Source organism: Prorops nasuta, unplaced genomic scaffold, assembly GCF_024137725.1.
Source record: "Prorops nasuta isolate Cenicafe-Biocafe unplaced genomic scaffold, Cenicafe_Pnas_1.2 PNAS00008, whole genome shotgun sequence".
Taxonomy (NCBI): Eukaryota; Metazoa; Arthropoda; class Insecta; order Hymenoptera; family Bethylidae; genus Prorops; species Prorops nasuta.
The window spans coordinates 772,858-790,335 of record NW_027116805.1 but is presented as its reverse complement, the minus strand read 5'-3'; the positions used below and the strand labels follow the sequence as shown (position 1 = coordinate 790,335).

General features: G+C 31.3%; 2 protein-coding genes across 5 annotated transcripts in view; one reads left to right on the top strand and one right to left on the bottom strand.

Moving 5' to 3' along the window:
* Positions 1–59: 59 nt before the first annotated feature.
* LOC136775617 (solute carrier family 25 member 44) lies at positions 60–2,975 on the top strand. 2 transcript variants are annotated; one of them, XM_066730562.1, is made up of 5 exons: positions 60–622; positions 1,030–1,336; positions 1,519–1,826; positions 1,943–2,129; positions 2,190–2,975. In XM_066730562.1, the coding sequence occupies exons 2-5, from the start codon at positions 1,165–1,167 to the stop codon at positions 2,507–2,509; spliced, it is 987 nt and encodes a 328-aa protein (XP_066586659.1). In that variant the 5' UTR covers positions 60–622; positions 1,030–1,164; the 3' UTR covers positions 2,510–2,975. The 2 variants fall into 2 exon arrangements, with proteins under 2 accessions (XP_066586659.1, XP_066586660.1); XM_066730563.1 differs by lacking the exon at positions 60–622 and adding an exon at positions 718–862.
* Positions 2,976–4,567: 1,592 nt separating this feature from the next.
* Dop1R2 (dopamine receptor 2) overlaps positions 4,568–17,478 on the bottom strand; it is an 89,549-nt gene continuing 76,638 nt past the window's right edge. For 2 of the 3 annotated variants that reach the window (XM_066730552.1, XM_066730553.1), the window contains one exon: positions 4,568–10,662. In XM_066730552.1, coding sequence (XP_066586649.1) covers positions 10,540–10,662 — 123 coding nt within the window. In that variant the 3' untranslated portion in view covers positions 4,568–10,539. The remainder of the gene's footprint in view (positions 10,663–17,478) is intronic. The other variant, XR_010822961.1, reaches the window with a different exon arrangement.

The following is a 17,478-nucleotide window of genomic DNA, read 5'->3' as shown; positions in this document are numbered from 1 at the left end:
GTATATTTTATTTAGCAACTGAAACCGTTGAGTGTCTGCTGGAACTAACCATTGCATGCAAATGTTTAATCGATCACGCAGGACTGGAGCCCCCTGGGCCCTGGGCTCTGGGCCGGACTGGGCCTAGCCTAGCTGCCCTGGCTCTAGTGCTCTACTTTAATCATTTATTTTTATACAAACAGAAGATAATTTTGGATCGGACCGGACTATGGATAACGGACTGTGGATTATCACATGATAATTACGGACACGGACAACCGGAACAGGACCACACGGGACAGATCACAGAGACAGAGACAGACACAAAAGAAAAAAGATTATCAGTCGGAGCGGCTAAAGTCACAATAAGGCTCGTAATTTGCTAATATTCCAACTGATTATATTCCATAGTATCTACCATTTGTACATATTTTATAGTATTGTGTAGAAAAAATTTATTTGTGTGGCGCTGATAAATAAAAACTCAATTTACTAGACTAACATTAGAACCAGAAATTGACACTTTCTTTCAGAAAATGTTTTAAGTGTGAAATAAATTTTTATTCACTGAATTATAAGTATTATAAGAGACACGTATCAGCGTGATCACTGAAAAAATTGTATTTATTCTTGTTACATCATCGTAAGTATAATTTATATGATACTCTTTATCTTCCTACTATTGGATGTAATTTGTATTTAAAGTGTGCTGTTTTTTCAATGGCAACATTTTTAAAGGTCCAAAGACTATTTATCTTAAAATGATACTAGATGTTCAGAGTTGCACGTGTAATTACATATTTTAAGACTTCAGATTAATTTAAAACTGATTACATATTGTTTTTCTTTATTAAATTATTCCATTATATATGTGCTAAAATGTGTAAGTTTATATATATTTATTACTAAGAACTAAATTGATGAAAGTTTAATATAATTATTTGTAAAACCCTACAACTTACCTTTCTTATTTTAACTATTTCATAAACAAAAAATTCTTAAAAGCATTCTGTTATATATTAAACAAATATTATTTTTTTTAAATTTAAGGTTACTGTGGGTAGTAATGCCCAAAGTCAACTAGTGAAATGTGCTGGATCAATGTGGATAATAGCTTTTGTCAACCATTTGCTAAGCAAAATATTTTAACATTAAAGAAAATTTCAAATTATCCTCATAAATACAATGTCAGCTGTAGACACACCAACTATTCGAACAATAGAATGGGATATGATGGACAAGACAAAGTTTTTTCCTTTAAGTATGCTGTCAACTTTTTCAGTAAGATGCTGTTTATACCCACTCACTGTAATCAAAACACGTCTTCAAATTCAAAGAAAAAATCATATGTATACAGGTAAAACATATCATAAGCATATATTATAAGCTAAATATATAATCGATAGATTACTATAGATTTTTTCTTAAAGGTACAGTTAGAGTTTTATCCTTTCCATTGTTTTTTTCTATTACATTATAGTTTCTATTTAATGATTGTAAATTTCAAAATATTGTGATTATAAATAAAGATATTTTTAGGAATGATCGATGCATATCGAAAAATTTACAAAGTCGAAGGCTTCTCTGGTCTTTATCGTGGATTTTGGATAAGCTCAATCCAAATTGTATCAGGAGTATTTTATGTCTCAACATACGAAGGAGTACGTCATTTACTAGGACAAGATCCTTTCACAAGCCAGTTAGACTCTCGTATAAAAGCATTGATAGGAGGGGGCTGTGCTAGTGTAGTAGGACAAACAATAATAGTTCCTTTTGATGTTCTCAGTCAGCATCTAATGGTGCTTGGAATCAATAATACAAAGCATGGCAAATTTTATATGGATACTGTAAGTGAGGAAAGCCATAAAGGCATATTGAATCACGGAACTGTTTTAGTAATATAAGTGTTTTTACTGCCTTTTATTGTTGTATAGCTCAAATAGTTATTTCTTGTACTGTACAGATGGGAATGAATCCTTTAGGCTTAACTTTAGAGCCTGGGATGTCAAGAGCCCACATTTCTGGTCAAATTGTTAGGAAAATTCATCAGAGAGATGGATTCAGAGGTTTTTATCGAGGATATATTGCATCATTATGTGCATATGTTCCAAATAGTGCGTTATGGTGGGGATTGTATACAGTTTATCAAGGTAAAATGCAGTTTGTGTTAACAGATTACTTAAAGTTTGATTTAAAATTTATATTTATAGATGAACTTGTAAAAATTCTTCCCACGTGGATATCTCATTTATTTATTCAAGCAGTGGCTGGTACACTGGGTGGATTTACAACTACTATTATAACTAATCCATTGGATGTTGTACGGGCAAGATTACAAGTCCAAAGATTGGATAGTATGTGCAATGCGTTTAAAGTACTTTGGTTAGAAGAAGGATTACAGATGTTCACAAAAGGACTTTCAGCACGACTTGTACAATCAGCTTGTTTCAGTTTCTCTATTATTTTAGGATATGAAACTATAAAAAGAATAAGCATTAATGAAGAATACAGAAGCTACATTAGATGGTGAATAAGTATGTACAAACGCTATTTAAAAATGACAATAGCATGTTTATACTAGCATAATTATTGGAGCGAAGTGCGTTCCATATAAAATAAAATACTTGTGGAAATACTAATTGTAAATGTATTTTCTTCAAAATTTCATTTATAATATAAAAAAACATATGTACCAAAGATCAATAATAAGATGAAGTTTTTATAAATATTGTATGAGATTCGAAGTAAAAATACTATTATATTGTAAAATTTTCGAGGAATCTTAAACTGTTATCAAGAGGCGGTATCGTCTCTACAGGAGGTAAATAGAAAAGACCATAATTCATTGACATTTACATCCTCCACACAATCCCGAAAAAATTATTAATATACATAAGATGAATTATTAATGCTTGATTGCTGATTTAAGGACATTATGTTAAGAATATCTTTATTAGAAAAACACTTTTTTTACGGAATATTTATGTACATACATAAAAATGTTCTAATGTTTAACTTAATATGTATGTTTTTGCGTTAAAATTATTTACGTGAATTCAAAAAATCACGTCAATTAATCGCTTAGTATTGCGATATTAAAATATTATCTTAAACATATGAAGAAATACTCCAAAGTATCTTTTCTTATTTTTAAAAAACTGGTCTTGTCTTCTAAATGTAACAGACAATTAACTACTATTATTCTGGAGATGTTTATTACTTCAATTACTGTAGACTGGTTAATGTTTTAAAGCAAATTGTTTAACGCATATTTATGAGTACACTATTAGCTGATTTGAAAGTCTAATAATTTAAAACCTTCAAAGTATAACAGATTGTCATCATATATTTTATAATTTCGGAAGCAGCTTCCTTAATGATGGCACAGTGTCTCAACGGCAACCTGCATTGTATACTACTAAAATATTAAATTACATTAGCTTTAGTAATTATTTTGAATCATAAACAATTTATTCCCAATTGGAATAGTAAATAGCAGCTTTATATCAAGGTTTTTGAAAATGTCTTACAGCATAGTTTTTTATTTCTTGCATACAAGGAATTAAAAGAATTTTTTGTAAGTTTCTGCTATAATTACATTTACTGGATTATTTTGCAAAAAATAACGAATATTTTGTATTTTAAAATAGAAAAAACATGTGAATTATTATTATTATTAACTTTCGTAAAACTGCTTATTGTGCGTTAAATTTATTATAAAGAAACGTTTATTTACATAGGTTTTGTAATCTTATAATATTCTTGTACAAGTATTTGGACACATACATGTTTATACCATTGAGGCACTAGTTGCTATATAATTGCTCCCAATTTGTGATCAGTTTGGCGAAAAATTATTTTTTATATTTATCGTATTGCAATTTATTATAAATATATATATGTATATATATTAAAATTAACACATAAAGGAAAACTAAAAATACAATTTGAAAGTTCCAATTGAGCGCACGTTATTTAAACCAAATCGGTAAGTGAGAAGCGTAATTTGGAGAGTTTAATCATGTAGAAATATATAATAATTATTGTGTGAAATAGTTGCATTTGAATAAGATTTTTATCATTTCGACCAATACATTGACGAAATATCTGTGATTAGAATGTAGCTCTTGTCCTGAACATGAGTTTCTACTGTGGATGAAACAAAGTGATAAAAAATTAGTCTCTTTGTGATTCACAATGATATTATTTTATTATCCATTTAATTATTTTGTAATTTCATCATTATTTTAATTTTTACATAAAGCTTCAATGTTTTATCTTCCACTGGAAAATCAAACATTTTATGTTTTCTTCTGATTGTTCAGTTTATTATTAAATGCGGCGCGAAAATCTTTCTTAACTGATCAAAAACTAGTGCCTTTGATGGCAAATAATTAAATTTTAAATACTGATAATCATTGTGCAGAATAAATAAAAATTTCAGTTTTATTTATGTGTGTGTTATATGGAATCTTGTTATAATTTATATATAAAACAATCCTTATAATTTTTGTGAACAAACACCTATACTAGCTAATAGATAGTTTCTTCGTTTGAATAATTGACAAGGCAAAGAATATGCTATAATGATTTCTTAATTCATTTATTTATAAAGGACAGCATATTGAGAGACACATTTTGTTAGATGTACCTTAAGTGTTTTTAATACGGGTCTTTTACGTGAGTTACAGTAGTTTGACGTTCAGTCACAATCTATCGCTTACAATTATAATATTTAGAAAGTGGTGCATTCATGCCTAATGTTTTATTTATTATTTAATATATACATTATAGGGGGGCTTTTATTTTTCTTTAGATATCAGAGTTTCTATAATGATTGTACGTATGATCTTTACTGTACAGAAGTAACGTATTTATGATGCTAGATTTTATTTTTGTTAACAACATGCTTATTTTATTTTTAAACATAGATCTCCCATTACATGCTGAATTATGTTATATTTTAGATCAACTTGTTTAAAATTTAAATGATAGATATTTATCAATCGTAAACATATATGATTGATAAATAAGTTTCATCGCCAATAGTTATATATACCAAACGAGTATACGCTTTCGTTATTTGGTTCGTATTATTAATCTTGGTTTATTTAATCAACTTATTCGCGACATTTATTATAAAGTGATTCTTTTTTCTGTTTGAAAAACTTAAATAATTTATCAAATTCGCATTGTCATCTTCGCCGTAGATTTTTTCTCATAGGCTAGAAATTGTATATAATTTATTGTAAAATATTTTTTACTAAATATATATGTAAAATTAAAATCATAATAATGATATAAAACAACATGTTAGTTCAATAGTTGCTTTTATTTACAATAGTAACAGGATGTAAAGTTGAAAGTTTTGCTTCGCGATTAAACATTTTTTCCACTACAACGGATCACTTCGTTTTGTTTTTATGGAGGTTAAGTAAAATGCCCCTTTTTTAGCGTATTTTATGCGACAGTCTTCTGTAATTTGTTTGTGCAATTAATCTTTCAGCGTAAGTTCTATTTGGTATTATAAACCTCATCAGCTATATGAAAGATTGTAAAAATTTTGAATCCCCACTTTGACTCTCTTTACCTTTACCTAGGAGGTGAGGATCATGATGGGGGTTCCGAATTCTTACAATCTTTCATCACTGCACTCCACTAATAAAGTATAAATGTAAATATTCAGATATTCTAAATAGTGTGAAGTAGGTGGGAACGTCGAATATTTTTATTAATTTATAATATTTACAAATTTCTGTATATACGTCGCATTTATTTTAAAGCCATACTTTTCTCTATAAGCATAAAGAAATTATGGTAAAATAATGGTCGAATTTCAAGACATTTTTAGACATTATAAAAAAAAATTCTGATCAAACGGAAAATTAAGTACTTTGTATATGAATGAATTACAAAAATGAATCTAATTACTGTTACTAGCTCTGAAGTTGAATCAAACAAAAAGGTTTGTAATGCAGCAATTACAGCATAAGATCAAACAGAAAATTAATATTTTATAATTTTGGAGGTAATATGAATAAATATCTGGAGTGATTAATACTGTCGTGCTAAAAAAGTAGTAGTATTTCCACAAATTTGTAGTCTTATACATTGTATTTTAGCTTGCGGATAGTTGTTAAAATCTGGACTTACAACATTTTAAATAGCTCGCTACTAAATCAAGAGAAGTGCAGGCAAGAATTTTGTAAATTATCGTGTAATAGTATAAAGAGGCAATACAGGATTAATAAAAAAGAAAATTACGGAAAATGGAGGTACTGCTTTCTTAATTTAAGACGACAGAATAGCTCATTTGATGTCCTAATAATAAATAGTGACGTTACTTAGGATGAACTTATTTACATGCAGGAGAAATCTTAAAAGCTGATTAATATTATCAATATTAGTGTGAAATTAATTTAAATTGAAAAAAAAAATCGACGCTATTTTTATATCTTATTATATGATTTCGTCTTTGGTTGGAAATATGGCGAAACTGAAAATTTATCAACATTTTACACATTATTACCTCCAATAAACTTTTGTCACATAAATTACGATTTTTATCAGAGTAAACTTTTTCAAATTTGAAGTATTGAAAGTTTAAAATATATAAATAAAGCATATATACATATACATATCAATGTTGGTAACAATTTAAACTGCGAATTCGAACGTTGGAAGTAGAATAATTTTGAATAAAAATTATATTTTTCAATAATATTTTCGTCTCTGTATTTTATCGTGTAAACATTATAGTAGTGATTATTTATTATATTATTTTTGTTGAGTACAATTTCTATTCAGTTTAGCCTAATGGGACTAATTATTTTTACTAATATATTGCTATAATTAATTCTATTGTACACATGTAGCACGTACGGTACTCTCCGTTATGTTTTTATTTCTTATTTGTTCCGCTCGCATGAAATATTTCAAAGGTGCAAAAGGGTAAATATTGTCAAAAAGCAGTTAAACTTTTTATTTAATACAGCTTCAACGAACATCTATCGGAGCGTCTATCGAAATGCATAACAAAAGAGAAAAAAAATGTTATTTGATAAAATTTAGAGGTTGGCAATAGCAATAAATGCGAATAAAATTTAATTTCATTTGAGCTCAACTTTTTACCTTTCATATTTACACAAATTATTCCCATAGAGCACCTAGTGGCTTAAAGACATATTTTAGGTGTCTTTTAGTCAATTGGATGACTATATAAAAGATGTCTACAAGACAATTCTTAGTCAAGTGTGCTGTATGGGTTGTTTGACTTTTGAAATTCATTGAAACTTTGCGGTATTCGCTAGATCAAAATCGTCATTCTAGATCTTCTACTTCACCGTTTAATATTTAAATATTGCTTTTTCCATAATTTATTACACACTTGTTAAACTGCGCACTTACAGACTTATTGATCAATTTGTTTATTTATTGCACCTCTTTAATTAAAGCTTTAGTAATAGAGAAGCTTAAATACAAAATTAAGCTCACTATCTGCTAAATTATAATCAATTAATAATTATTCCAGTTTAGATAAACGGTGAATAATGCAAATAATTTCATCCCTGCAATCATGTTTACTCTTATAGTATTAATTTATTATCTTCTTAACAATTGAATAATACTTTTCTTTTCGGCATGGCCATATATATTGAATCCACAAAGAATAAACGTTGTGCGCTCTCCTTTTATGTAAAAGCTTTGAACCAGCCTTTAAATCACTCGAAACACGATTTAATATTATTTATATTAAGCCGATATATTATAACGTTTTTGTCCCTCTGTTACTTATTCTTACTAAATACTATACAATCATTTGTCTAACAAAAATTCAGTCATTTCGCGTGGATTTATTTACATTAAAACTCTTAAACGACAATTTTATAGTAGTATATGATAGATATATTATTATGAACAAAAGTATTAATCGCAAGTCCGTAAACGCAATGATTAAATGTCGAGATGCACAAGGCAATGTGACCTTATCAATAATAGTCATAAAAAACTTTCCTAAATTCTCTATATCTCCATGCTATCGCTTCTAACATGTTGCATAAATAGTATCTCTTTTTATTAAAGAAGTATTAATTTCCTATTAACATATTAACACATTTATACACGCAGCTTACATTGTTTTCTTATGGTCCACATCACTTCTCATATTCACACATATCGTATAGATTAAATTTTTCTTTCTAATAACGCTGTATTTATCGTAGAAGACCCGTCTGATGGCTTTGGCAGATAGCATGGTAAACTGCGTCCAAGTAAGAAAAAAAATTCTATATTCTTAAAGCGTGTTCAACTTGATATTCGTAACGCTCACAATTGCACATAAATGCTATAATACTTATTACTTAGACTATACATAAGTGAGTGCTATGAACATTAAGTGGAACGAGCTCGCAGTATATGTATATATTATTTACAAATATATATACATTCAAAATACACATAAACAATATCCGTTCAATCCATGCAAGTATGTGCGTGCATGTTTATGTATTTGTAACAAGGGACCTTAATATATCTATAACTTAACTATGTTAAAGATCTTATTTGTTTTTCATGGTAGTAAGAAATATCAAGAAAGCTTTACTTTGCTTTTTTAATTTCCTTTTGTCCAGCTGATATTAGGCATTTCTAAAATATGATAATTTTTGTATAACTAAACTGCATTTAGACTTATTCATATAGTATTAACATAAGTCGGAGTTTGTTTAACACAAATTGCAGTCTTATCTACAAAATAAATACTAATGTTTTCAGATAAGAGAGAGATTTATTCTTATGAACTTATTCATTCTAAACATTTCTTTCTACCATCTAAAAACAGTCAAGAATAGACTATACATATAAATGGTCGAGTGAACTGGGTATTCTGTACATGCAAATGCGCTTATGTACAATAATTTTTAATTTCATAGAAAACGACAAACGCATTAGATGAAACACTGTTTCAGAAAACAAAGCGATAGTAGTAACTAAAGCAATTAGAAAGAACTAAAGAATTCTGCAATTGCTAAGCTTTTTTTTCAAAACCCAAGATTATTCTATATCTTAAATGAGTATAGATTGTGCATAATGCTTTTAAATACCCTCAACTTATTAATTATTATAATTTCTAAAGAAATGTTTTATTAAATAAAACAATTAACACTCGATGAGAGAGACTTTTTAAGGGTTATCCTCATAGTCACCATTTCTATGTATCTAAATGCTTTAATCAATTTGGAAAGTATTTTAGATCTAATACATTCTTTTTATCTCTTTCGTTTTCTATGGTATAATAATAATAATAGGGTCGAGTTTTGGATCTCTATATTTCGCAGTCAATAAACATTCAACAAGTCACGAAAGTGATCGAACAATCAGCAAAAGCATTCGGATCTATCAACAAGTAATTATATGTAATTAATTAAAGTATTTAACAAAATAGATTCTATCCATGATAGGAGAGAAGATTTAAGAAGTAATCAGGACAATTCAACGTGAAAACGTACAATCTTTACGACCACGATTTTAATACGACGTAGAGGCTGCAAATTCAACCATATTGGTGTTTTTCAATTCGTGGTAAACCTAGTGAAATAATAATAATAAAAAATAAAAGTCACCATTTTCATCGAAGAGATATAATTGAACGAAAAAAGGGAACGTAGTGAAATTCTGGTTTCTTTTTTTTCTCTTTAGCACGCCAATTGCAAATACTGCAGTAGTTTCTCGTTTAGTTTCCACAAAATTCCCTCAATTTCCCTGAGAAAACACATACAGAATTTTGTACTTATAGGTACATCAAAATATTCTGAATTTGCTGTCTATACAACGTATAAAAATTGTATAAAAATTGTAGGCAAGCAAACATACATCGAAATCCGACTGTTTAAAAAAAATGTCCTATTAGCAAAATAAATGCGTAATTCTATAAGGTTTTAAAAATATTTTTATATATATTTATTATTGTTTATTGCTATCAATTTTCAGTATCATTAAAAGAGCCACCCTAGTATTTAACTACTGGAATTCGAATCGATTCATGATTTCTTTTGTGTATAAATATAGTTTAAATTATCTCGACTAAACAATATTAAATTTTCATTCATCGGAAAATATATATTTTTTACCCGGGAGCGTTTTCTAACCATAATAATACACATATGTTTTTGCACGTTGTACAAGCTAGATTATATTATCGAATAACGTTTTCATTTTGCTGCCCCATATTTGATAAAATATTTAAACTCCTCGCTACACATATTATGACTTTTTAATAGTTGCGAATGTTATAGTGTTCGGATGCTTTCGTGACTCGATGTATTTATTATGTGTGACAAATATACACGCAGTATTTTAAAGTTTAATTTGTTGTCGTAAAGCAGCAAGTATTAACCGTTTCTAGTAGGGACCGAAGAGCAGGTAGTATTTGTTACTTTTGTCGATTTTGCTGCCGATCACAAAGAGTTTTCGCCTTTGAACTTTGTTGGATAACTACAATCACGTATCGCGAAAACGAATAGCCCTGTCTCGTCGTGGGCCTGCTCGGGTCCCCGTATGACGTCACATTCCTCCACTTGGGGGTCCAGCTCCAGTCGCGCTGCAGACACCTCCGTCGCTGCTTTGACTGACACTGCTGTAGCTCACGTTACTCGCTTGTCCACCCGTTCCCATGCTCGATACATACTGCAAAAGCAACCACATTCTGTTAAATCAATTCAAATATAATCCGCAATCCTAAAATATTCTTCGATCATTTTTAATATATATTGCAAATCAGAAACAACGTTAATTTGTCTAAAACTTTGAGCTTAATGGAGTCAGAATCCTTCAGAGAAATTAAATAAATTCTTGTCATGTTTAGTATTCACTACAGGATCTTGATAATACACTTTCACTCTTTACAGTTGTCGTTTCTCAGTGGAACTCCCATTTTTTGAGTTACGCAAAACTCAATTAAAATACAGTAAAGGAAATGGGAGCTATTACGTGGAAACGGCATTTTCTTCTGATTTATCTCTTGGCATTAAAAACGTAGCTCTCTCTAGATATCTATCTGTACAAGCCAGACACACTCACCATTTTCGATTTTTTCAAATAATCGTTAAAAGTTTTATAAATATCGTTTTTTACTATACAAATATTTTGAATTTTTAAATAACTTTCGACGATGAAAATGACATCTCGTTAATTGAAATCTAAGGAAAAATGTAATTTTCTTACAAGATTAATTATCAAGGTCAATTAGAGAAAGAGATTGACAGGTATCAAAATGGTAATTGATGTAAATAACGAACAAGAAATATCTTGTTTCATATTATTTTTCGATATTTCAATTTTAATTATTCAATTGGAGAGAAGGTTTTTTTTATTTTAAATTTAAAACTTGGCTAACTAATATATATGCAATATTAGATATCTTTAATAATATTATGTTTTTATGTAGTATTTATTTAGAAAGTCAAATCTCTTATTTTTTAACACATTAAATACAATTCTTAGCCCATAAAACTTTGAGCAATTATATTCCAAACACGTCTATTAAAACTCTTCGAACGTAGAAAACTTAAAATAAAAAAAAAGAATGTTTGGAAAAAAGTTTAGTAGCAAAGAGTTGGGAAATTAGAATTTGAGTAAGAAATAATTAGCGTCGTGTTTACTATATCCAACTCTGCCAAGATTATCATCACGCTACAAAGTCGGAAATTGAAAGGGTTGACTATAGGTAGTTTTGCCAAAAATTCAAAAATAAAAATCCCTGAAGAGAGAGAGAAAGAGAGAGAGAGAGAGATACTTAGTTTGAAAAGTAATGCTTTATCGTGATAGTTGAAAATTTATGCTTTTCTTTTCTATGTTTTTGCGTATACAGTGTTCTTTCGTTTGAAATAGTTAAAGCCTCCGTGCCAGTAGTCCGCTATTTGAAATTCAACTGTCCAAAGCATCTCCGGGGTTATTTATGTTCCGCAGTGGTTAGCGCTCTTTTACAAACGGCGTTCGATAAATTTTTCAACGCCGACCAGTTAATACAGCCCCGATGTACGTCGGAACAGCATGCGCCCTTGAAATGCCGCCACACTGGAAGCAATCGGGATTTGGCTCGACTTTTCGGAACTTTCCTCCTTCGTTCTAGGTCGAGGTTGGCTATGGAACATTGAACGAGTTTCTTTCGCCTCATATCGCCCCAAGAATTCCACCTTTTTGTCTTTCACATTATTTAGAAAACTTCATCTACATATCTGTCCCTTGCAAAATGAGCTCTATTGCCTCTCGTCGTCCTATTTATTTTAAGTTCCAGCCGGTCTTTGAAACTGCTCAGCCACCTTTCGTAAAAGCTTTCCTCCACTCGAACGCTACCAAAATATACTACATTCTTTTTTTATTTAAACGTATTACGCAAATTTTAATATTTTTATAAAAGAAAAAGATAATATGAAATAGGTAGTCTTTATTAGCAATGTGCAGGAGTTCTGTAAGTGATTTCTTGTAGGAGTTATAAAATGAAAAGTTTGATCATTGCGCTTACGGTTATACGTCTCAGCTACGTTTGGACGAGCGTATTCAGGGTTAATATATATAAGCGTTCAATTTTTAACGCTATATATACGTTTCCTGAATTTCCTTGATATAGCTTTTAAATATTTGTCTTAAAACTTTGATCGCGCTATCTTCCACTTGGTACATTGAGTGCTTTAGAAATGTCATTTATTTTCATAACTTTTTATTAAATTAAATTATTCTTTTTTTCTTTCCACATTCCTCCTTTTCAGTTAGAAATCTTAAAGACTGCAGCTGCTGCCAGCTGTGTGCTTTAAGGGTAGTATTCTATTTAAGCAGAAAAATAAAACATTAGCTATAAGTATAGTACATATCCTGTAAGACTCGGCATATGCGTGATATAAAAGCACTCGTTTTCAAGGTGAAATGTTTTTTTCAACATATGCAAAACTCATTTTAAACGAGTTCTATTTATATCGTGGAATGTTTATTCTTAAAATAGCTGATGATCATAGTAAAACATTGTCCAAAGTTGTATATAATAATTATTACGAATTAAAAAAATAGCTTGTCGCGATGTGATTATTTTTGCCACACACTTTAACTAATAAATTCCACATTTCCGGTTGATACCGGAAGATATTCTGCGATACCGCATAAATTTCTGCTTTAATAATATAGATTATATTAATGAGTAAATTTTTAATGCATTTGGGTTTCACTTAACGAAACCAGGCCACTGAGAAAAACCATCTAAGCACGACAATGGGTTCGGGTAAAATATAGTGTGCTCAATTGGAAAGATTTCAGTAACCATTAAGAGACTCAAATTTGTAACTAAACGCTATAGTGATAAATACTTAACGCCAAGAGATAAATCAGAAGAGAGTGGGAGCACGTGGCTCATAAATGAAAAGTTTCGATCGATCGTTAGTGGATGCAGGGAGGAGGAAACTGGAAACTCGATGACCGAGAGTGCGGTTGTTACGCATAAATTAATGCAGTAACTGCAACGACGCGGCGACGGCAGCTTTTCGTGCTTGTCTCATTGGTTTCACGGTATGCGCCACTTGTACATGCATACAGCTTGCAGTTATTCAGATAACGCGATAATTGGCCATTTCAAAGCTCCGTTTAAAAAAAAATCGCAAAATTCTTCTCTTTTTCTATTTTATGTATCGATAAATGTGCCAAGGTCGGGAGTATTCGCACATATTTCACATTTTTTCACTTTATAAATTACTCAAAGAGAATTTGATACCACAGTTTGTATACTCCAATATAATACGCTTCGTTTTTGTTATCTTTAGCTCTTGTGTTAACCCGTTGATGTAAATGCCGTCTAGTCGTCCAATCCTTCGGTCTCTAAACTCAAACGTTTGTAATTTTTTTTTAACTTAAAAACAAATCATAATTGTTTTCTATAAAATTGAAGAGAAAAAAGGAATGCTTTTGTCGTCCATCGTCGAATTCAAAATGAGTACCAACGTATTAAACTACTTAGCTGGCTATTTGTTCTCAATAGGTTTTTGCTGAAAGCACAATATAATATTTACTATTTTTTAATTACTTTTCAATCGATTTAAATATTCTGCTTCTAGTTATAAACAATGCAAAGACCCATCAGTATAAAAAATTCAATATTGTAATTACACCCTCTACTTGATGTAAAAAAAAATCGATAAAATTGAATAAAAATGTATTTTTTTAATCACGTGCTTTTGTATTTCGCTTTTAAATTACCGAGCCGGTTTTTGGTGAATTAATTAGTTAAATAATTAGTAGTGTGGTAAACAGAGTGTAAATCGAGAAAGTTGAGAGAGAAAAGTTACAAATATACGACGACGTCCGTATGAGAACAGTAAATAGTAGACTTAATTCTCTGGCACCTCGCATACTTTTTTCATTGTCTTTCTACATATCAATATAATTTAATTAATATATAGTTTCTAACTTTGTGTCTCTTTTTATTCCTCCTTCTTTACATCTTACTTGCAAAAAATATATAGCTTATATGTTACGCGCGCCTGTTTGTTAATTCAGCAAATAATAAGCGTATAATGCATAACCTTAAATATATATAGTATAAATTATATTCTGAACATATTGTACGGATCTTCTGAAATAATCCGGATATGTTCAATAGTTAATAATTGTGCTTAAAATGAAATTTGAAAGACGTAAAAGAGATTTTTGAACATCGCAGAAATCACGCAAATAAAGGATCCTACACAGTGTTATTATTGTGGCACGTGACAATGACGTGACGGATCACAACTTACTTTTACTACTTGGCAGCTAGCGCGCGAGACTTCAGTCTTCTGGCATCTTATCGTTCGTTCGGAAACTCTCGTATGTCGTGTTTCTTTATGGCGCTATTTTCAGTACAATCGTGAAGATTTTCTACTATTACCCTTATCAGCATCAAGTTTGCAGAAATATTTCTGTAACGTTGGTAAAATATTACAAAGTGACAGATATGTATATCACCTTCAACAATTTTGCTGATGCATCACTGCAACTACGAGACTGTTAAGTCAGAGAGTCGGACTACAGCCATAATTCAAATCCGCGATAAAAGTTGGAAAGGAGAAAATGAGAGAGGGTACGAAAACATTCGATTTTTGCGTTATTGAAAACGCGAAGTGGCAGAGTCATATCACTGCATGACATCACGTGACGATCACGTGGTCGCGTCACGGTAGGGTGCTACGTACGTTAAGTGTAGAGTGGTATAGAGTAACTAAACAGGATGGTCGGTAGTCGGTACATACAGAACAGAGGTTATACAGTTCGGCGTGGCAAGGCACGCCACGAGCACGACGGGACACGGCACGACACAAAAGAGGTGAGAGAGCGGTGTGGATTGGCTTGGCTTGGTGGTTTATTACGCTCTTAGGATCGATCGAGGTTTTCCGGGCTGTAGCCCGCACAGTAAAACTGCCAGTCTTCGTTGTTTCCCTTTAAAGGTCGTCACGGATCAACGATTAACTTTATACTTTACGTTCATGCTCCTTGATTATAATACTTTTTGCGACGAATCAGGCCCCGAAAAAGGCGAAGAAGACCGTTTCGAGAGAGGTGTGCGAGGCTGATTTCGAAACAGAGAAAACGATGTTCGTTTTCTGGGGTAAAAAGCGTGGAACCGACGACTATGCTGCCCTCGTACCCAAATAATTCAATATAACCGACGAAGCGGCCAACCGAGTAAAAACTGCCGTCGCAAATGCAATATCGGCCAGGCAATTTTAATTTGCCGATAGACAATGTCTGCAACCTCCCTAGCTCCACCTACTCTCTCCTGTAGCCCTAAAAACTGCACGAACCCATAAACCCTTCGAAATGACATCACTCCCCCCCCCCCCCATCCTCCCTTCACTTTCACGTCCTATAAAAATTTATTCTCTACCGTACAATAGACTATTTTCCTAACAAGTGCACTTTTTTTCAGCATTTTTCAAGGCCGATGAGAAAAATAAACATCTGCAGTGTGTTGATCTTTTGATGGCCATCTAAAAGGTTATTTCTATACAGCTAAAAGCTACGTCCACACCGATGCAACCTATAGAAAGTTTTGTGTTTTCGTTTGATGTTTACACAACAGAGAAGCGTAAAATAAATAAACCTGTATATTCAATATACACTATATATATATATAGCTTTATGCGACTAAAATTTTCATGCGCGTTTCTTAGTTACAATATAATTTATAAATGTGGTAGAGCATTTGTATTTGATACGACAAACATCCGATTCCCTCGACTGTTTGCCAAACCAATATATTCCTGTATTTCGTTCCCTCGTCACTAATGTGTCGACATTTAACCCTTTCAGTGGTAATGACGCATATTATGCGCAACTTGAATAACTTTACTGATTACGAATTTAAACTTAAAATGTTAGAGCTTGAAATGTCGGTGGATTCAATACGATGAACCAAAACTCCCCCGATTATACTTGTACACTACTTTAATGCGTGTTAAATGTGATATTTTTCACTTGTAGCGCTTTTGACACAGAATTTTGACTCAGTTGGGTACGCGTCTCTATTGAAGGAGCTAGAAGTTGTACCATTTGGAAAAAGTTTTAGTTGCGCTACAAAGCACAGAAACTTGCAACAACGGTACAAGTAACCAAAGAAACTCTGTTCATTTTTAACATATACAATTTGTGGATGTCGCAAGCGTCTTGCACGTGTACTTTGCATAACGTTTTTGCAGCTTTTTGCTGACTGTTGCAAACGCGCTCGCAGCAATACGTTATGACGATATTCCGTTACAACCTGTGGTTACAGTACAAAAAGGCGCGCAGCTAACTTCAGAACCTTATTACTTCAAATCCATCATAATAAAATGCTAGCAAACGATTGCTGACAAGAGTAGGAAATGCTGCTTTTTATCAAATGTCTTTATACATGTTTTTCTTTTTTAATAAAAAACATTATGAACAGCATACATGAAAGAAAAGTCATTACCCAGTCAATCGAATGTGTAATACATTTTAGAATATATATACTTTTTCGTCGGCTCCATCTAGTAATCGTTTCACTTGTGAAATTTACATGCAAAGCTACTTCAACGATGGAAATCTCTTGCCAGTTCCAAATATCAAGCTTATAACAGATTTTTGATAAAATATCAGTGTATCATGTATTGTGTGGAATGACGAACGGTGATAATATAACATTTGTGTCCGATATACATGTATATACAGTGTAGTACAACGTGTCAACAGTTTCCTATTGAAAAATAGCCATGGTACAAGGGGGTGAGTATAATTGCATGGAAAAGCGTTAATATTTTTTTAGAAGTGTCATTGCAACTCTAAATTATGCGTTTAATTTGAATTTTCGGCTGACCTGACTCATATAATTTCATTCAACACGAGAAACATATTTTACGTCAGACGGTTAGCATGGTAGATGGTTATAATACCAAAATGGATTGTGTTCCAAGCTACATCAATCTTTTCAAGTCGAACACAAACACGTAAAATTTATTGAGGAAA